Raw genomic sequence first — 19,400 nt, forward strand, 5'->3', positions numbered from 1 at the left:
AGCTAACTGCATAGCAGTTTCCAAAGTATCAGGTGCAGGATATGCAATGAGCAAATCTTTAACTCTTTCACTCAAACCTGCTAAAAACTGACTCTTGAGCGCTGGTTCATTCCACTTGACCTCTGCGGACCATCGTCTGAACAGGGTGCAATACCTCTCAGCATCCACAGAGCCCTGTTTAAGCCGTCTGAGCTCTGCCTCAGCTGATGTGACCCGATCAGGATCATCATACAACAACCCCATAGCAGAAAAAAAAATGCTTCTACTGATGTCAAACAAGGATCTTCAGGATGTAATGAAAACGACCAGATTTGGGGTTCACCTCGCAATAAAGAAATAATAATCCCCACACGCTGTAATTCACTCCCCGAACATCTGGGTCTAAGTCGAAAATATAGTAAATATGCATTTTTAAACGTAAAAAATTCCTGCCTTTTACCAGAAAAAAAAAACTCAGGTAATCCTACCTTAGGTTCTTCAGGGCGTGCTCCAGAGCAATTACTCACGTGCTGTTGAAGGTTGGTTACTTCCAAAGTTAACCCTTGAAAGCGTTGAGAAAGTTCCTGGACGCTGCACATATAAAAAAAATAAAAAAAAATTATGTGTGGCTGGACAAACTGTTACGAAACTGCAGCACAGAACTAGGAGAGATGGCGAAAGCTGACCCTGCACTAAGACTAGGCTGAAACCCTACGATGGAGTGGGCGACCCATTCCTTGTGAATAGACCCACCGACGAGCCTTGTCTACTCAGCAAAGACCTATACATAAAGGGAAGGATGTCCCTAAAAGATCTAAGGACTGGGTACAAAAAACAGGTCACTTCCTAATAGGAAACACAGAAAAGGCTGCAGAAACAAACTGAAAACAGAAACAAAAGATAGCAGAACCAGAGATCTCAGAACTGCAAAATATCAAACACAGAAAGCTGTCTAAGCACCTAGCCAGAACTCTAGCGGATTAACACTGTTGTCCAGCAAGGAATGGGAGGCAGGTGCTAGGTAATAAAGGGTGATACAATCACCTGACCAAGACAACCCAGCACCAGGGGAAAAAGACCAGCAGCCAGAAAACCACAACAAGATGGCGGATGGTCAAAACAAAACAGATTCTAACAGGTCTACTCAGTATTTAGTGGTTAAAAAAATGACAAAAAAAAAATTATACAGTCAATTATCTCCGTCAGATGTCTGGTGTATCTATGGTGTCAAAATCCTTGCTTTGCCGGCATATAATGCATTGTTTTGTCTGCTAGTCTTGCTCTATTCATTATTTAGTGGTTTAATAAAAAAAAATTTAAAAAGGCCACATAGTTAAACAGTCTGTTATCTCCCTCAGACCCCTGGAATATCTGTGGTGTCAAAATCCTCGCTTAGCAGGCATACGTTGTATTTTTTTTGTCTGCTAGCCTTGGTCTACTCATTATTTTGTGGTTAAAAATATATTTTTTTAAAAACTACAACATATTTAAACAGTCTGTTATCTCCGTCAGACGCCCTGGGTGTATCTGTGGTCTCCAAATACTTTCTTTTCAGGCATACTGATCACATATCAGTTTTCTCCGAATTAAACCATTCCTATAGAACTTTTCAAATATTTCAGTAGTCCATTTATAATAGGCAAGGGGCAAGGGACGGGGAAGTGGATGTGATGCTGATGGTGCATGCAGAGTACGAGGCCGTGGCCAAGCTGAAAGTGGGCCACAACAAAGACCCACATCTTCTCGCTCGACCTTCCTGTCCCAGTTTCTAGGGGACCGCAGCACACCACTATTGAAGCCAGAGCAGTGTGAAACGGTTGTTGGTTGGATAGCGGATAATGCTTCCGGTCACTTAGCCACCACCACCACTTCTTCCACATGGTCAAGTCTGAGTAGCCTTGAGTGTGGACAGCATATTACTCACCCTGATCCTCCTTCCTCCCACCATGCTGAGTGCCCTGAGACAACTGATCCCACACTTGGACACTCCGAAGAGCTGTTCAGTTTTGCATTTATAGATCTGGGACTTTAAGCTGGTCCACATGAAGAGGGGAAAGATGAGATCACATGTAAAGATGCCAAAATATTTGAGCAGCCATGGTCACACAAAGGAAACGGTGGGAAAGTGTCACAAGAGGTGGACGATGACGAGACACAATTGCCAGAAAGCCAGGAGGAGGAGCAGGGTGAGGATGTGGAAGACAAGGTGGTGGATGATATAGTAACTGACCCAACCTGGCAGGAGGACATGCAGAGCGAGGACAGCAGCACACATGGGGAAGGAGGCATAGCACCCCAACAGGCAGGAAGAAGCAGTGTGGTGGCCGCAGACAGAAGGCGTGCATCCGTTCCCCGTAACAACAACATGACAGAAGTTGCCATTACTACTGTCAGTTCTTACCGAGTCTGGTTGTTTTTTAAAGACTCTGCCGATAACCCCAAACAGGCCATTTGCACCACCTGCCATGCCCACATCAGCAGGGGTAGCAAAATCACCAACCTGACCACCACCAGCATGATCAGGCACATGGCAGCAAAGCATCCGACTTTCTGGGCTGAACCCCAGGCTCCAGGAACACTGTCTGCAGGTGACACCACTGCTTCTTCCACTGTTTTTTCATAGAAGCCAATTCCCAGTTCACCGTACATACGAAAATGCCTCGTGCCGTGCACCTGTTGTTGCCAAGTCAACCAGCACCATCATCAAGCCCATCCACGTCCTTGTTCCAGCGCAGCCTTCAGTTGTCTATACCCAGTCATTGAAACACAAGCGGAAATACCCAGCCAACAGTACTAAATTTGAACATTTCTCCTCTGCTTGCGCTTTAAATGTTGCCGTTTAGGCTCGTTGAGATGGAAGCTTTCCACAACCTGATGGCGGCAGCCATCCCAAGGTACTCGGTCCCCAGTCGCCACTATTTCTACCGGTGTGCCATACCGGCATTACACCAGCACGTGTCCCACAACATTACCTGTGCCCTCAACAATGCTGTTACTGGGAAATTCCACCTAACCATGGACACGTGGACAAGTGCTTGTGGGCAGGGGCGTACATCTCACTAACGGCACACTGGGTTAACATAGTGGAAGCCGGGACTCAGTCGGACCTTAAGATGGAACACATCCTCCCCACGCCGAGGATTGTGGGCCCTACGTCAATCAGGGTTGCCCCCACAGTCTACAGCTCCTGCACCTCCTCCTCCTCTTCAGCCTCCATCTCTGAAATGAGCACATCAGTCAGAAGCTGGGAGCACTGCAGCACTGTCTCAGCCAAGCGGCAAAAGGCTGTGCTGAAGCTAATCTGCTTAGGTGACAAACCACACGATGCTGAAGAGCTGTGGACAGAGCTGAAAGAGCATCAGATTTTTGGATGACACCGCTGAACCTACAGCCAGGCATGGTCGTGTGTGACAATGGCCAGAACCTGCTGGCGGCTCTGAGGCAAGGTGAGCTCACACACGTACCTTGCCTGGCCCATGTGCTTAACCTTGTCGTTCAACGCTTGCTCAAAAGCTACCCGGAGCTGCTGGTTCTGCTAATGAAAGTATGCCGTCTGTCTGCCCATTTTAGAAAGTCAGCTACATCTTCAGCCACCCTTGCCATGCTTCAGCAGCGTTTGCAGCTTCCCGCTCACTAACTGGTGTGTGATGTCCCCACGCGTTGGAACTCTAAACTGCATATGTTGGAAAGGATTTGTGAGCAGAAGAGGGCAGTTGTTGACTACCAGTATCAACAAGGCCATCGTTATTCAGTTCAGACTCCACACATAAGACCTCAGGCGTGGGCGTGGACATGGATGTCATACATGTGTACCATCCTCCAAAACTTTGAGGACTGCACCAAGATGGTGAGCGGCGATGATGCCATAATTAGCATCGCCATCCCGCTTCTCTGCATTCTGAAAACCTCTCTGCTCACAATGAAAGAGGATGCATTACAGGCAGAGCATGAGGACATGGATCAAGGAACCATACAGGGTGATTACGCTCAGCCCAGCCTCATTTCGTCCCAATGTGGATTGGTAGACAATGAGGAAGAGGAGGAGGAGGAAGAACAGGAGCTACTTTCATGCGCTATAGACGGTACTACAAGCATAGCTGTCATACCGTCTGTTCAGCATGGAAGGCCTGGGGATAGGGAGGATAAGGAGGAGGAGGACAGCATGGTCAGTCGTCCTGTTTGTGAGGACACAGAATTCTTGCCTGTTAGCAGTCTGGCACACATGGCTGACTTTATGTTGCACTGCATTTCCCGTGACCCTCGCATTATGAATATTTTCGGTGACACTCATTACTGGTTGGTGACACTTCTAGACCCACGCTACAAGGAGACCTTTCAATCTCTTCTTCCAGAGGCAGACAGGTGTACTAAAATATTGTAGCACCAGAGGGCCCTTGTAGCGGAATCAGAGTTTGTTGTACAACCAAGGAGTCCAAGCGAGAGAGACAGAAGTACAATCCAGCTCTGGTAGGGGAACAATGGCAAAGTTCTGGGACAGTTGTCTCAAACCCTCCCATCGTGCCGGCACAGAAGCACGGGGTGCTGTCACAAGAAGTGTAATGTTTGGGAAGATGCTGAGGGAGTACCTTGCTGATCGTATAAACATCCTCCGTGATTCCTCTGTGCCTTTTAATTATTGGGTATCCAAGCTGGACATGTGGCATGAACTGGCTCTCTAAACCTTGGAGGTCCTGGCCTGCCCTGCTGCTGGCATTCTGTCAGAGCAGGTTTTTAGTGCCGCTGGTGGAATTAAAGCAGATATGTGCATCCGCCTGTCAACTGAAAATGCTGACAGGCTGACTCTTATAAAAATGAACAAGGGCTGGATTGGGCAAGACTTCTGTACACCACCGAGTGAAAACAGTGAAATATAACCTCAAATACATTGTCTTTTTTGTGGAGGTGTATTCTCATGCACGTCTTTACAACCACACATGGGTATACGCTTCCTGATTTGGTTTGTTTGGTGTTATCCTCCTCCTTATCCTCATCATCCACAACCATACGAACACCAGGGTGAACGTATTCGGTGATGCAAACGTCAATAATTTTTTGTGCAAGGGTGTTTTTATGATGCCCGTTAATAATTTTAAACCCCAAAAATTTTTACTCCCCCAGGGGGAAATGTTTGTCAGCCAATACACTTAGTGTATGGGCATTACAAGTGTAGGAGACCCGCTCCTTAACATTGGGCCTAGTTTTTAATAAGGCCTTCCTCCATATCTCATCATTCTCCACCAATAGAACACCATGGTGAACGTGTTGTATGCTGCTACAGCCATTCAATTTTTGGGCAAGGGTGTCTATGATCTCCATATATCATTTTTTAAAAATGCACCTCCCATGGGGAATTGTTTGCACTTTGCCCTTTAGACAGACACGTGAGTCTTTGGCACCATATTTTTGATGGGCATTTTTTAGGCCGAGTCTCACACGCGCATCTATTACACCGATTTTCTGACGGGCATGAAACACATTCTGGTAATTGGTGGTGGGGTGGCTAAACGGCTAATCATTGTAGACAGTATCCTGGATCTCATGACTCCCATAGCCACTTGTCACGGGAGACCTAGGTATGCAAGAGCTAATGACCCGGGCCCCTGCGATTTCCCTCAGACTAGGGAAAACCTGACTGACCCTCTCCCAGAGTTTACACTGATGGTGTGCATGTCTGGGCCTCCACCCTCACCCTGTCTCCTGTTTCAACCCTAGGCTGAAACCTCCACCCACCACCCAGTGAAGAGACCATACACCAATACCCACAGTTAGCACAGACAAGGATAACGGAAAAATATGCAACACGCCGCAGTCACTCAGGAATACACTATAAGTGCACAGGGCAAAATAAATACAAATATAGGAAGGAGAAAATAAGACAAAGGGAAATACACCACCAGCAACGATACTCCAACTCCTAGCTCACCACTCCAGACCGAGATAACCAAGCACAAGACAGAAGCTATAATCGGCGATGCCCAATGTTCAGAAGAACTATTTAAAGGCAGTGGGCGTGGCCCAGCTTCCAATCCGAGCACCAGCTAAATTAATCCCGGACCAGCTAGATAAAATCTAGCCGACGCCACTGAGCACAAAAGCGGAATTACTGCTGTCTGTCGGACGCCCTGGTATGAACAGCGTCCGACATGACACCACTGCTGTTATTAATCATGTACGTTCCGATTCCTGTCAGCACCTTGGCCCTTTTCCCGATTATTTCATCCAACAATTCGTTCACCATATTTTTACTAAAGACCAGCACTTTCCCAGTAGCAACTGTGTAGGAAACTACTTTACATTTTTGCAAGGTGTTGTGATGCCCGTAAAAAAAAAAATTTTTGAAATGTACCCCCCATGGGGAAATGTTTGTCAGTTCATACCCTTACTGTATGGGCATTTCAAGTCTATGAGACCCGCTCCTTTAAAATGTGACATTTTTTAATGAGTCCTTCCTTCATGTCTCATCATCCACCACCACTAGAACACCAGGGTGAACGTATTCTATGCTGCTACAGCCAGTCAATTTTTGGTGTCTATGATCCCCATAAAAAATTGTTTAAAAAATGTACCCCCATGGGGAAATGTTTGTCAGCCCATACACTTAGTGTATGGGCATTACGAGTCTAGGAGACCAGCTCCTTTGTAATGGGACATTTTTTTTATGAGGCCCTCCTTCATGTTTCTTCCAAGGGGGGATTGGGGTGCATGCAAATTTGGGTCAAGGCTGCCCTTGCATTCAATGCATAAGGAAACTGTATGGCAGGACTAACTGAAGATTGTGAAGTGGGTTTTCTTGTGGCCATCCAGTATCTGGGTTCAAAGGATTATTGGGGTGCATAAGACTTGATAGCAGGGCAGGCCTTGCATTCAATGCAACATTTTTTCGGGGGCCCTCCTGTACCTCTCGTGAAAGGGGTATTGGGGTGCATTGTAATTCTTGGCAGCCCAGCCACTCACTGCATAGGTAATAACAGCATAGGAAACCCACTGTTTAATAATGGCCGTTTAAGAATATTAATGCCGCCTGGTGCCCCTCTAAAAATAGGCTTTGTGACTTTAAGAGTCCCTCCTTCAGAAATGAAGCAAGATGTTTCTCCTTATGTGTCACACACCACAAGACACATGTGGGTTAAATGTTACAATGACATTTCCCAGTGAATGCATTTGTATTGGTTGAAAGCAATGTTAAAGTTGAAAAACGCATCAAAAATGCAGCGTGTGAACATAGTCCAAGTAGTGGAGGAACATTTTGATCTGGGGTAAATTATTTTGCCTTATATACAAGTCATTACCCTGGAAAGGATGTACCTTAACATATTTCCCAGCAAAATCAATTTTGGTTACATTTTTGTATTTTTTTGGTGCACCTGTAAAAATGGCGTGAAACTCTGACAGCATTGCTTACAGCTGTGACCTAGGAGTCAGAAATGCTTCCAGGGGCGATCCCCATGAGGTTGCCGTGTAATTTGAGCAGTGTTTCCATCATTTTCTGACATTTTCAGACCTTAAAAGGACCCCCGGGGGAAATTGCGGTAAAAATACTTGGGTTTCCCATAGACTTACATTGGGCTCATTGCTTGGGTTGAGTACCCGAGCAACGAGCACCCGAGCATTTTCGTGCTCGCTCATCACTAATTGCGACCCAACAGGTGGTCGGTAGTGATGAGCGAGTATGTTCGTTACTCGAGTTTCTCTGAGCATGCTCGGGTGGTCTTCGGCATGCTCGGAGATTTAGTTTGTCGACGCAACTGCATGATTTGCGGCTACTAGACATCTTGATGGGGATGGGGATTGCCAGTTTGTGGGGATTGCCATACGTTTAGTGTGACCCCGGTCTAACACAGACTTCCTGATGAAGTCCGTGTTCGGTGTCCGTGCCCAAACACTAGGTTTTCGGTACGGATGCCGAACTTTACTGTTCGGTTTCGCCCATCTCTACTTATGGGTATAATATAAATATTTTTTTTATTATTTTGTGATTTTTTTTTTTAAATTGAGATATTTTGCACTCTGATTGCTGTTATAAAGCCTTGTAATTCACTAGCATTACTACTTATTACTATAAATCACAATAATGTATAAATGGGCTTGTGAAAACTAGAGCAAATACAAACACACACATGAAAATAGGGAAAATAATTCCTGTTAAGCTGGTTTCCATAATAAATAAACACTCCTAGACTGATCGCATTACATCATGTGTGTTGCTCAGTGTCTAGTCACGTCGCTGTCCTGGAAATTGTGCTTTCATAACTCAGCCGTATTCACAATCTGCAGACAGCCTTCCTAGTGGATTGGACTCTGATATTCTCCCTCCCATCTCCCTTTCTAATAATAGGAAAGACTTCACGCCTCCTCATTTCCGGAGCAGCAACAGCAAGTCACATGGTCTTATAATGTAAGTACAATAACAGGTATATATAAATACATATTTATACAGAGCTGTTCATTTTCAGCCTTACACATGGTGAGGTGTAAACATTTATCAGAATTTGCAGAAAATTTGATCCTACTACTTCACATCACATACGTCATATTTAGCTCAAAAGCAGAATGTAATGAAGGGGTTAATTCCAATCCTGAAATAAAGGGGCAGATGGCTAGCTCAGCAATCAAAAAATTGCAAATTCACTCTCCTCTGACCATGTAACGACACACTGAATAATAAACGCTTTATTAGTGCGGGAGAGCAGTGCACTGAAGAAAGACGTTTTATGTGGCTTTACCTGCTGCCATAACGAGTGTGTGAAACGCTCAATTAACCTACCATACCATAAAGCCGCTTAGTCTATTATTTACATGAAAAGGTGGCAGCGATTTTTCACTTTTAAAAGGTATACTTAAAGGGTTATTCTCATAGCCATAAATGGTTAAAATTGTAAAGTTCTTGCTAAAAGGAGCAACCTTGCCATATAATTGTTATTTTAAAAATCCTCTCAGCGGATGGGGACACACTGGAGGCTCTTACATTTGATGTTATTAAGTCTAAATTTTCTATAACCAATAGAGTTTTTTCAGTTTATGCAGATTAAACATCTTGCTTCCTTGTTATATGGCTCTTTGAAGGTGTCTTTACAGACTATTTTTTTGAAAGGGTATGCAAAAGGGGCCCGTTGACTAAAGGGTTAATTTTGGGTTAATAATAATAATCTGCATTCTCTATAAGGAGATTCAGTATAAGGCCGGGGTCACGTTAGCGATGAATACGGACAAGTGCTATGCGATACAACATCGCATAGCGCTCGGACCAGTATTCCTCTATGGGGCAGCACACATCATCATTTTTTATCTCGGCCATTTACAACGTTAGAGTGAAATCCCAGCATATAAGCCTATGGGTGCGAGTGAGACAACGCACATCACTCGGATATCATCCGAGTGATGTGTGTTATACGCTGACTCCGGAAATGGAGGAGAAGGAGAAATTAATTTCTCCGCCTCCTCCGCAGCTGTGCTCCGATCCTCTCTGTGTGGGAGGCTCGGAGCACAGACGCATGACACTCAGCTCCCGCTCGCAACAGAGCAGGAGCCGAGGGTCTCACATTGGATGCCATACGCTCGTCAGGCTCCAACCTAAGGCCTGTTTCACATGTCCGTTTATTTCTGGCTGTCACGAATCACAGGGAGGATATTTTTATCATCCCCACCTCTCACACCAATATGTCATGAACCGAGGTTGTTTGGTTGCCCCGATTCTTTTTCAAAGGGGATTTATCTATATCCCACTTCCCAGTTCCGGTTTGGAACTTGCAGCTCTCTGGCACCCCCTTACCCTCAGGTCAGACAGGGTACTGCGCCTAGGATAATTAGTCACCAGAAAGGCTGCGTTACTATGTACTGGCTAATGGGCACACTGCAGCGAGGGTGATATAACTACTCCCACTCAGGCGGGAACAATAATTATCAAAGCCGTCCATCACTACCAGGTTTCCAAAGGTGCAGGACAAATCTGCTGCCACCAGCTCCGATTTTTTAATTAATAACGGGTCCGGAGGCAACCCAATTAGTAGCTAAATTTACTTCAGAGGACATGACGGTACGTTATAGAGCAAGGAGAAAGCTAGTAATTTTATATATTTTACTCCAAAAGATAGGCAGTGTTTACAAAAGGGTAAAAAGCTATTATAAAATGAGACAATTATGTATATACAGATGATTACAAATAAAAAGGGATTAAAGTTGAAAAAAACACAGTTCTCTCATTTCATTTCAGATCAGATGTCGTGACATCACTGAGTGGGCTGAGTTATGAAATGCACTCCTCTTTTCTCAAAGGGACTGAAGCGTGCTGTAAACTCCTAGCCGTCGTAGCTCAGGGATGGCACCCCATCTAGCGACCATGGAACTACCATTCTTCCATTCATGAGCTGGGCATTAATTTGAGCCCAAACATGTTGTGGTTATGAGCCCCTGTTAAGCAGTAATCCTTTTCTCCATTTATGCTCGGCGCTGTGCTTAGAAAATGCACTGTGTGATGGTCCGGCCAATGCTGAGGCCAAAAATGTATTTGTTCTGCTTTCAGACCTAAGCTGCGCAATTATATTCCAGTTTAAGAGAACAAAGGGAAGGCCCCCCCGGCCATGTGCTTTTTGCAGGCAGCTGAGTAGGCCTGCTCACAGCACACTGGTTTCACATTACAGCTGCATGCAGGGGGAGGGGAGTTACCTGCAGGCCAGGAGAGAAGAAGAGCTTTCTAGGCAGTGTGAAGAGGGGGGGTCAGAGAGCCCACTGCATTTGTCTGAAAAGCCATGGAATCTTCTAGGTATATACTCAAAATATGGCATATTCATATTATCGTCACACCGGTACCGGAGATATCCGTATCCATTTGTCAGTGTGTGTAATACTTGCTTCACACGTGTGGCAACTGTGTGCCACCTGTGTGCCACATCAGTACCACACGGACGGCTGCAGGGAAGAAGTGTAACAAGGGTGAACCGGGGTGGTAGTCATGGCCGGGTCACTTAAAATCACAGTCCACAAAAAGAGCCCACTGAGCCAACGGTCAGCAAGCACCCGACCCCCTTGTACATAAAAAGAAAAAAAACGGACAGGACGGATGTAGCTCGCACAATTTACCTTTGCTTTTCCCCAGCCATGGCAGTCCAGGCAATTAAAGTCCAAGATACAGCTGCAGTCCAATGGGGAATAAACTTTAATAAAACGGTGATGAGCACAAAGGATATAACACTGGCATCCTGCTCTTTCCATGACACTTTCCACGGCCATACCCACCACAGCCACGGTAGCCAAAATTGAGCAGCAGTTCACTCGCTGACATATGGACGCTTTAGTCCCTTCAGCGGGGACCCTTCTGAAGTCCTGGGGCCATGTTGCGGTACTTCAGTCTTTAGTCCAGGGTAGAAGATTAGGTTCCCTCCTGGGATCTGGCAATGCCCCGGCTGTTCCTATGCATCTGCCCAGCGCCAATGCATGGAGAATCCATTATCTATGGATCTGGTGAGATCATTACAAATTTTGTTATGTTGATCTCCTTTGGGTGTTTTGAGACATAGAGGGGTAAATGTGCTAGTTGCACTGATGGATATACAAAGTTCCCCATGTCTGATTATGTTTTTTGCCTTGCATTTCCAGTTGTACTGGTAGATTTTTTGGATCATAATCAGTCTCCAGTTTTTTTGTGGCATATTTGGTTGATTGGCCTTGCTGGGAGTTCTGATTTCTATGTGTGATGCGTCATGGTATTTTAATGGTAATATTAAATGTTAAGTTTTAAGTTCGTAATTTTTCTTGCTGATTTTCTGGGACATGTGAAAGAGCCCAAAGATATTGATGTTTTGATATCATACTCCGGAGCTCCTCCACAGACTGAATCCACAACTCTCAAATCGATGCTTGCACTGCAGTTCAGCGGTGGGCTCCCAGTATCATATCTTTTGGTCCTGCCCGGAGATATCCGGATTTTGGGAGGATGTGAAAGTCTTAATGCGAAGGGTTCTCTATGTGGAGGTTGGGCTGGATCCTGCTATCTATCTGTTAAACGTCCCTCCTGGAGGGATGGGGAAGAGCTCAGCTAGATTACTACTACATATACTGACTGCAGTGTTTGATAGTTTAGAATAGTTTACTGAATATAATAGCTGACATTCATAGCATGGAATATATGATGGCCTTGATGGTCCCCCTGGGACTATTATTGGGCTCAAAAAATAACACAAATATTTGAATCATCCTTTCCCCAGGGTGATTTTAAATACTATTTAGTAAATACTATTTTTTACTAAAGAAATTTTTAAAAAATAAGAAAATACACATATTTGGTATTGCAGCATCCATAAAAGTCTGATCTATCAATATAAAATTAATTCACCTGATCCGTAAAATCTGTAAGGGGAGAAATCAAAACCCCAAAAATGCGTTTTTTTGCTTGTTGCAACTCTGCAAGATTAAGATAACACGTCAAATAGAACTAAAGGTGAATAGTGTTAAGAAAAAAATAAACAAACATAGTATTTGTTTTTGTTTGCTTTTTGTAAACATACAAAAACTAAACCAAAATGGATTTTCCTGGGAAATATGTTAAGGAATATCCTTATCAGGGTAATGACTTGTATATAAGGCAAAATAAATAACCCAAAAAAAAATGTTCCTCCACCACTTGGGCTTTGTTCACACATAGCGTTTTTGATGCGTTTTTCAACTTTAGCATTGCTTTCAACCAAGACAGATGCATTCACTGGGAAATGTCATTGTAACATTTTACAACCTTATCTGGCCATGTGGTGTGTGACACATCATCAGACACATCTTGTTTCATTTATGAAGGAGGGACTCTCAAAGTCACAAAGCCTATTTTTATAGAGCTGTCAGGCGGCCTATACTATTCTTAAAGGACCAGCAGTCGGCCCTCACTATTCTTAGAGAGCCATCAGCCGGCTATGCTTTGTTGTTCCCATTATTAAACAGTGGGTCTCCTATACTGTTATTGCATAAGCAGTGAGTGGCAGGGCTGCCCAAAATTTGGACACACCCCAATACCCCTTTCAAGAGACGTACAGGAGGGCCTCCTGAAAACAATGTTCCAATTATTAGGAAGTGGGTCTCCCATACTGTTTGCCTATGCACGGAATGCAAGGTGCATAGCTCCCAACCGTCCCTCATACTGCAGGACTGTCCTGATTTTGAGGCTGTGCCCTTTTGAAGCTGTCCACTTCTCCCGCACAGCCAGCAGGAGAAGCAGCAGATACGCTCCCTTGTATTAGGCCATGCCCCTCCGTATCTTATTCTTCCGGGGTGGTGGTTCAGAGTGGACATTCTGAGGTACGTGTGTGTGTGTGTGTGTGTGTGTGTGTGTGTGTGTGTCAGTCAGTGTGTGTGTGTGTGTGTGTGTGTGTGTGTGTGTGTGTGTGTGTACTGCACACATTCATGCAGCTGGCCCTGCATTATAACCAGGAGTAGTGCCAGCAGTTAGAGCAATCCAGTGCAGCCTGTTAGTCATGGGCATGCAGAGTTCACAGAGCTGGGCTACATTGCAATGTGCAGGATCTGTGAGGCAGCAGTGTGGACAATGACAGGTGGTGAAATCTTTGCCTGTAAGCAGAGCTGCTGGGACACATCTACAGCCCTGACTGTACACTGGCATTGTCATGTGTGGCCATTATACAGTATTGAGCATCATGTGAGGCCATTATACACTATGGAGCACTGTGTGGCTATTATACAGTATTGAGCATCATGTGTGGCCATTATACAGTACGGAGCATTATGTGGGGCCATTATACAGTATGGAGCACTGTGTGGCCATTATACAGTATTGAGAATCATGTGTGGCCATTATACAGTATTGAGCATCATGTGAGGCCATTATACAGTATGGAGCACTGTGTGGCCATTATACAGTATTGAGCATCATGTGTGGCCACTATACAGTATGGAGCATCATGTGGGGCCATTATACAGTGTGGAGAATCATGTGTGGCCATTATACAGTATTGAGCATCATGTGTGGCCATTATACAGTATGGAGCATCATGTGGGGCCATTATACAGTGTGGAGAATCATGTGTGGCCATTATACAGTATGGAGCATGTGAGGCCATTATACTGTATGGAGAATCATGTGTGGCCATTATACAGTATGGAGCACTGTGTGGTCATTATACAGTATGGTGCATCATGTAGGGCTATTGTACCGTATGGAGCACTGTGTGGCCATTATACAGTATTGAGCATCATTTGTGGCCATTATACAGTATGGAGCATCATGTGTGGCCATTATACTGTACGTAGCATCATTTGTGGCCATTATACCATATGGAGCACTGTGTGGCCATTATACAGTATGGAGGATCATGTGGGGCCATTATACAGTATGGAGCATCATGTGGGGCCATTATACTGTATGGAGAATCATGTGTGGCTATTATACAGTATGGAGAACTGTGTGGCCATTATACAGTATTGAGCATCATTTGTGGCCATTATACAGTATTGAGCATCATGTGAGGCCATTATACTGTATGGAGAATCATGTGTGGCAATTATACAGTATGGAGCATCATGTGAGGCCATTATACTGTATGGAGAATCATGTATGGCCATTATACAGTATGGAGCACTGTGTGGCCATTATACAGTATGGAGCACTGCGTGGCCATTATACAGTATGGAGCATCATGTGTGGTCATTATACAGTATGGAGCATCATGTGTGGCCATTATACAGTATGAGTCACTGTGTGGCCATATTTTTTTCTGTTTATAATTATTGTTTATGAAACAGTGTGATCAGCAGTGCTAAATGGGTGTGGTTGGGGCATGGATATGGGTGTAACTAGTTGTGAAATGAGTGTGGTCAGGGGTGTGGCCTAAAATTTGCAGCTACGTTTGTCCCTCTTTGCCTTCTTCAAAAGTTGGGAGGTATGGCAACTAGGGCCTTTTTTGTGTTAGGGTTATATTTTAAGCATGCTCCAGAAAGCCTGAAAAATCATGCTAGGGCTTATTTTTGGGATAGGTCTGATTTTTATGGAAACGGGGTTTATGATACATCCACAGTGAATTTGTGCCACATTCCCTCCCACGCCCAGTGCCATCAGCAAAGTATGATGCCGCCACAGTAACTCCAGTACAGTGCAATTTCTCCCACAGCATGATGACCCTAAAGTGTCTCCAAACAGAAAGATGGCCATCTACATTCAAGGACGGCTTTAGACAAAGTGAGGCCCTAGGCGAAAAATTAAAATAAGGACCCAATGCTCACATATTGCACCATGACACTCAAATATTTTGATTGTATTTACATGCGCTGAGTTCAGGCCGTTCAATGAGTTTGATCAAAAACATTGCAGTCGTTTGGCTCTTGTTTCTCGACGTCTTTACACCGGCTAATGTAGAATGATAGGGACAGAACAATCACTATTAGATCAATCTGTCCCCATGCAGTATCATGTTATAAGCAACAGGACTGTCCAGTCGGAGTCAGTGTCCATTTTGGTGGTATCAAATGGACAAACTCTGATTCCTTAAATGCAGTATATAATTGAGATGGGCGGACACCTGGATGTTCGGGTCCAGCGGGTTCGGCCTAACAGTTACAAAAAGTTTGGGTTTGGGTACCAGAACAGTACCCAGACCCGAACCCAGACCCCATTCACTTGCATAGGGGGCCCGAACATCCAGTGTTTGCCGAGCTGTCATGTGCATGACAGCATGGCAAACACCACTTCTGATCAGCGGTGAAATCATCCTCGCTGGTCAGAGTCGTGGTTTCCATGCTGTCAGAAGACTGCGTGAAGGCTCAGCTGTGATCGGAGGTATACAGTTTACCTCCGGTCACTGGTCTCAGCCTGATGGAACTACAGCTCCCATCATCCGACACCCGCTACTGCTAATAACAGTGATAGCAGGAGCGGCTGATGGGTGTATTCATTAGCCAGCTCCTGCGCTGTAAATAAATAATTTAAAAAATGGCATGGGTTTCCCCCTGTTTTTGATACCCAGCAAGGCAAAACTCATAGCTGGGGGCTGCAACCCTAAGCTGTCAGCTTCAACAAGGCTGGCTATCAAGAATAGAGAGGTCCCTACGCTGTTTTTTTAAATTATTTAAATAATTTAAAAAAACGGCGTGGGGTCCCCCCCATTTTTGACAACCAGCCTTGCTAAAGCAGACAGCTGGAGTCTGGTACTCTCAGGCTCGTAAGGGGTGGATATTGGCCCCCACAGCCTAAAAATAGCAGCCCGCAGCTGCCCAGAAAAGGAAACTCTTGTCTGTGCAACCAGTGCATGACATACACACTGCCACTGTGCATCTATACCCAGCCATCTACATATACTAATAATATATATTCAAGTTAATATAATGCAAAAAAAAAAAATATATATATATATATATATACTGCTCAAAAAAATAAAGGGAACACTAAAATCCCACATCCTAGATATCACTGAATGAAATATTCCAGTTGTAAATCTTTATTCCTTCCATAGTGGAATGTGTTGAGAACAATAAAACCTAAAAATGATCAACGTAAATCACAACTAATATCACATGGAAGTTTGGAGTTGGAATGATGCTCAAAGTCAAAGTGGAAAATGAAGTTACAGGCTGATCCAACTTCAGTGGAAATGCCTCAAGACAAAGAAATGATGCTCAGTAGTGTGTGTGGCCTCCATGTGCCTGTATGACCTCCCTACAATGCCTGGGCATGCTCCTGTTGAGGCGGCGGATGGTCTCCTCCCAGACCTGGACTAAAGCAACCGCCAACTCCTGGACAGCCTGTGGTGCAATGTGAGGTTGGTGGATGGTGCGAGACATGATGTCCCAGATGTGTTCAATCGGATTCAGGTCTGGGGAACAGGCGGGCCAGTCCATAGCTTCAATGCCTTCATCTTGCAGAAACTGCTGACACACTCCAGCCACATGAGGTCTAGCATTGTCCTGCATTAAGAGGAACCCAGCACCAACCGCACCAGCATATGGTCTCACAAGAGGTCTGAGGATCTCATCTTGGTATCTAATGGCAGTCAGGCTACCTCTGGCAAGCACATGGAGTGCTGTGCGGCCCTCCAAAGAAATGCCACCCCACACCATTACTGACCCACTGCCAAACCGGTCAAGCTGAAGGATGTTGCAGGCAGCAGATTGCTCTCCACGGCGTCTCCAGATCCTGTCACGTCTGTCACATGTGCTCAGTGTGAACCTGCTTTCATCTGTGAAGAGCACAGGGTGACTGTGGTGAATTTGCCAATCCTGGTGTTCTGTGGCAAATTTATTTATGTATTATATTCTATGAGGGGTGATTGCATCATACTCTATGAGGGGGCTACATTGTATTCTATGGGGGGCTAGATTATATTGTATTGGTGGATTCACTATACTCTATGAGGGGGCTACATTATATTCTATGGGGTGGCTGCATTATACTCTATGGGGTGGCAGCATTATACTATATGTGGGCTGCATTATACTGTATCGAGGACTATGGGGAATACATTATACTATATGAAGAACTATGGGGTGCATTATACTATGGGACTATGTACTACATGGATAACTACAGTTTGGTGGTGCATTATACTATATGGAGCACTATGAGGAGTGTATTATACTATATGGAGGACTATGAGGAGTGCATTATACTATATGGAGCACTGAGGAGTGTATTATACTATATGGAATACTGAGGAGTGTATTATACTCTATGGAGGACTATGGGGAGTGTACAATACTATATGGAGGACTTAGGAGTGTATTATACTATATGGAATACTGAGGAGTGTATTAAACTATATGGAGGACTATGGGGAGTGTATTATACTATATGGAGGACTATGGGGAGTGTATTATACTATATGGAGGACTATGGGGAGTGGATTATACTATATGGAGGACTATGGGGCACATTATATTATATGGAGGACTATGGGGTGTGCATTTTACAATATGGAGGACTGTGGTGCACATGCTATGTGGAGAACTATGGGGTGTATTATACTAAACAAACAAAATGCTGCATATTCATCGAGTGATTAGATTGTTTATCCTGGAACAGATAAAATTGTTCAAAGCAGCACATCGCCCATGTAAAGTGCAGATATGCTGCTGATAACATGATATTGTATGGGGACAGATTGATCTAATAGTGATTGTTCTGTTCTCATCATTCTTTCTCAGTTGGTGTAAAGAGGCCGGGAAACAAGTGTTGAACGACTTCAATATTGTTGATCACTCTCGTTTAGCAGCCTGAACTCAGCGCATGTAAATACAACAGAAATGCTTCTGTGTGATGTGCAATATGTTAGCATTTGGGGCCCCATTTCAAACTTTTGCCTAGGGCCCCACTTTGCCTAAAACTGGCCCTGCGTACACGGCATACACTTATACACACATGTACATGGCACACACATATGCATGGCACACACTTATACACACATATACATGGCACACACATGCTGCACAAAAAATTCTCATTTGATATATGTGATTCATATATACACATAGCTCACAGACAGCACACACCTCAACTACACACACTGCACACAGCTCAGATACACGCACTGCTTTATGCTGGAAGGAATGAGATGTTCCACACTATGAGCTGCAGCTTCTCCTGCTCCCAGCAGACACCTCCCTGCCCTCTCCTCTGTTGTGACTGTCCACAAGAGCAGGAGTTGCTGACAGCAGGTCAGGAACCATTTTCACCAGGAGCAGCACACACAATGGGTGCTGCACTACTTATCTCACAGCTCAGGTTGGTAGGTGCAGAGTCTCTAGCTCTCCCTTTCCCTCAGAGGCTCTGTGCAGGAGGCCAGGCACAGTGGTCAATGAGTACATGGCCTGTGGTGACATCACGGTCACCTGGCAGGTCAAATGATCATGATGACACTACAGGCAGGGCCTCCATCAGGGCATTACTGCCTTGACTGGCATATGGGGCCAAATCGGTCATCATGCCCCAGCGGCAAGATTCTGCCGGTGCAGAAACTGAACCTACATCCGAGACGCAGGTTCAGTTAAACTCTATTGCCGTGCATGATCATGGGGCAGGATGGAGACAGATGGGGCAGGATCATTGAGCAGGATGGAGATAGATGGGGCAGAATCATGGGGCAGTATGGAGACACATGGTGCAGGATCATGGGGCAGGATGGAGACACATGGTGCAGGATGGATACAATGGAGACAGATGGGCAGGATCATGGGACTGATGGATCAGGATCACGGGGCAGATGGGGCAGGATCAAGGGACATCACATGGGGCAGAGTGGATACTGATGAGGGCAGGATGGGAGAACATATGGCTGGACCCAGGAATGAGACACACGGGGGCCAGGATGGGGGATATTATTACCATAGAGGCTAATTAAGGGGTAGAATTACTGCAGTCGTGTATTTATTTTATTTTTTGAGGATACTGCTTTATATGGGGGGGTGGCCCTGTAACTGTGCAGAGCGACACTATGTCA

General features: G+C 44.9%; 1 protein-coding gene across 1 annotated transcript in view; it reads left to right on the forward strand.

Annotated features, from left to right (window-relative positions):
* Positions 1–8,168: 8,168 nt before the first annotated feature.
* The window catches only part of DDO (D-aspartate oxidase), a 144,370-nt gene continuing 133,138 nt past the window's right edge, over positions 8,169–19,400 (forward strand). The window contains exon 1 of the mRNA XM_077289553.1: positions 8,169–8,374. Coding sequence (XP_077145668.1) covers positions 8,373–8,374 — 2 coding nt within the window. The 5' untranslated portion in view covers positions 8,169–8,372. The remainder of the gene's footprint in view (positions 8,375–19,400) is intronic.

This window comes from Ranitomeya variabilis, chromosome 2, assembly GCF_051348905.1.
Source record: "Ranitomeya variabilis isolate aRanVar5 chromosome 2, aRanVar5.hap1, whole genome shotgun sequence".
NCBI classification, from domain to species: Eukaryota; Metazoa; Chordata; class Amphibia; order Anura; family Dendrobatidae; genus Ranitomeya; species Ranitomeya variabilis.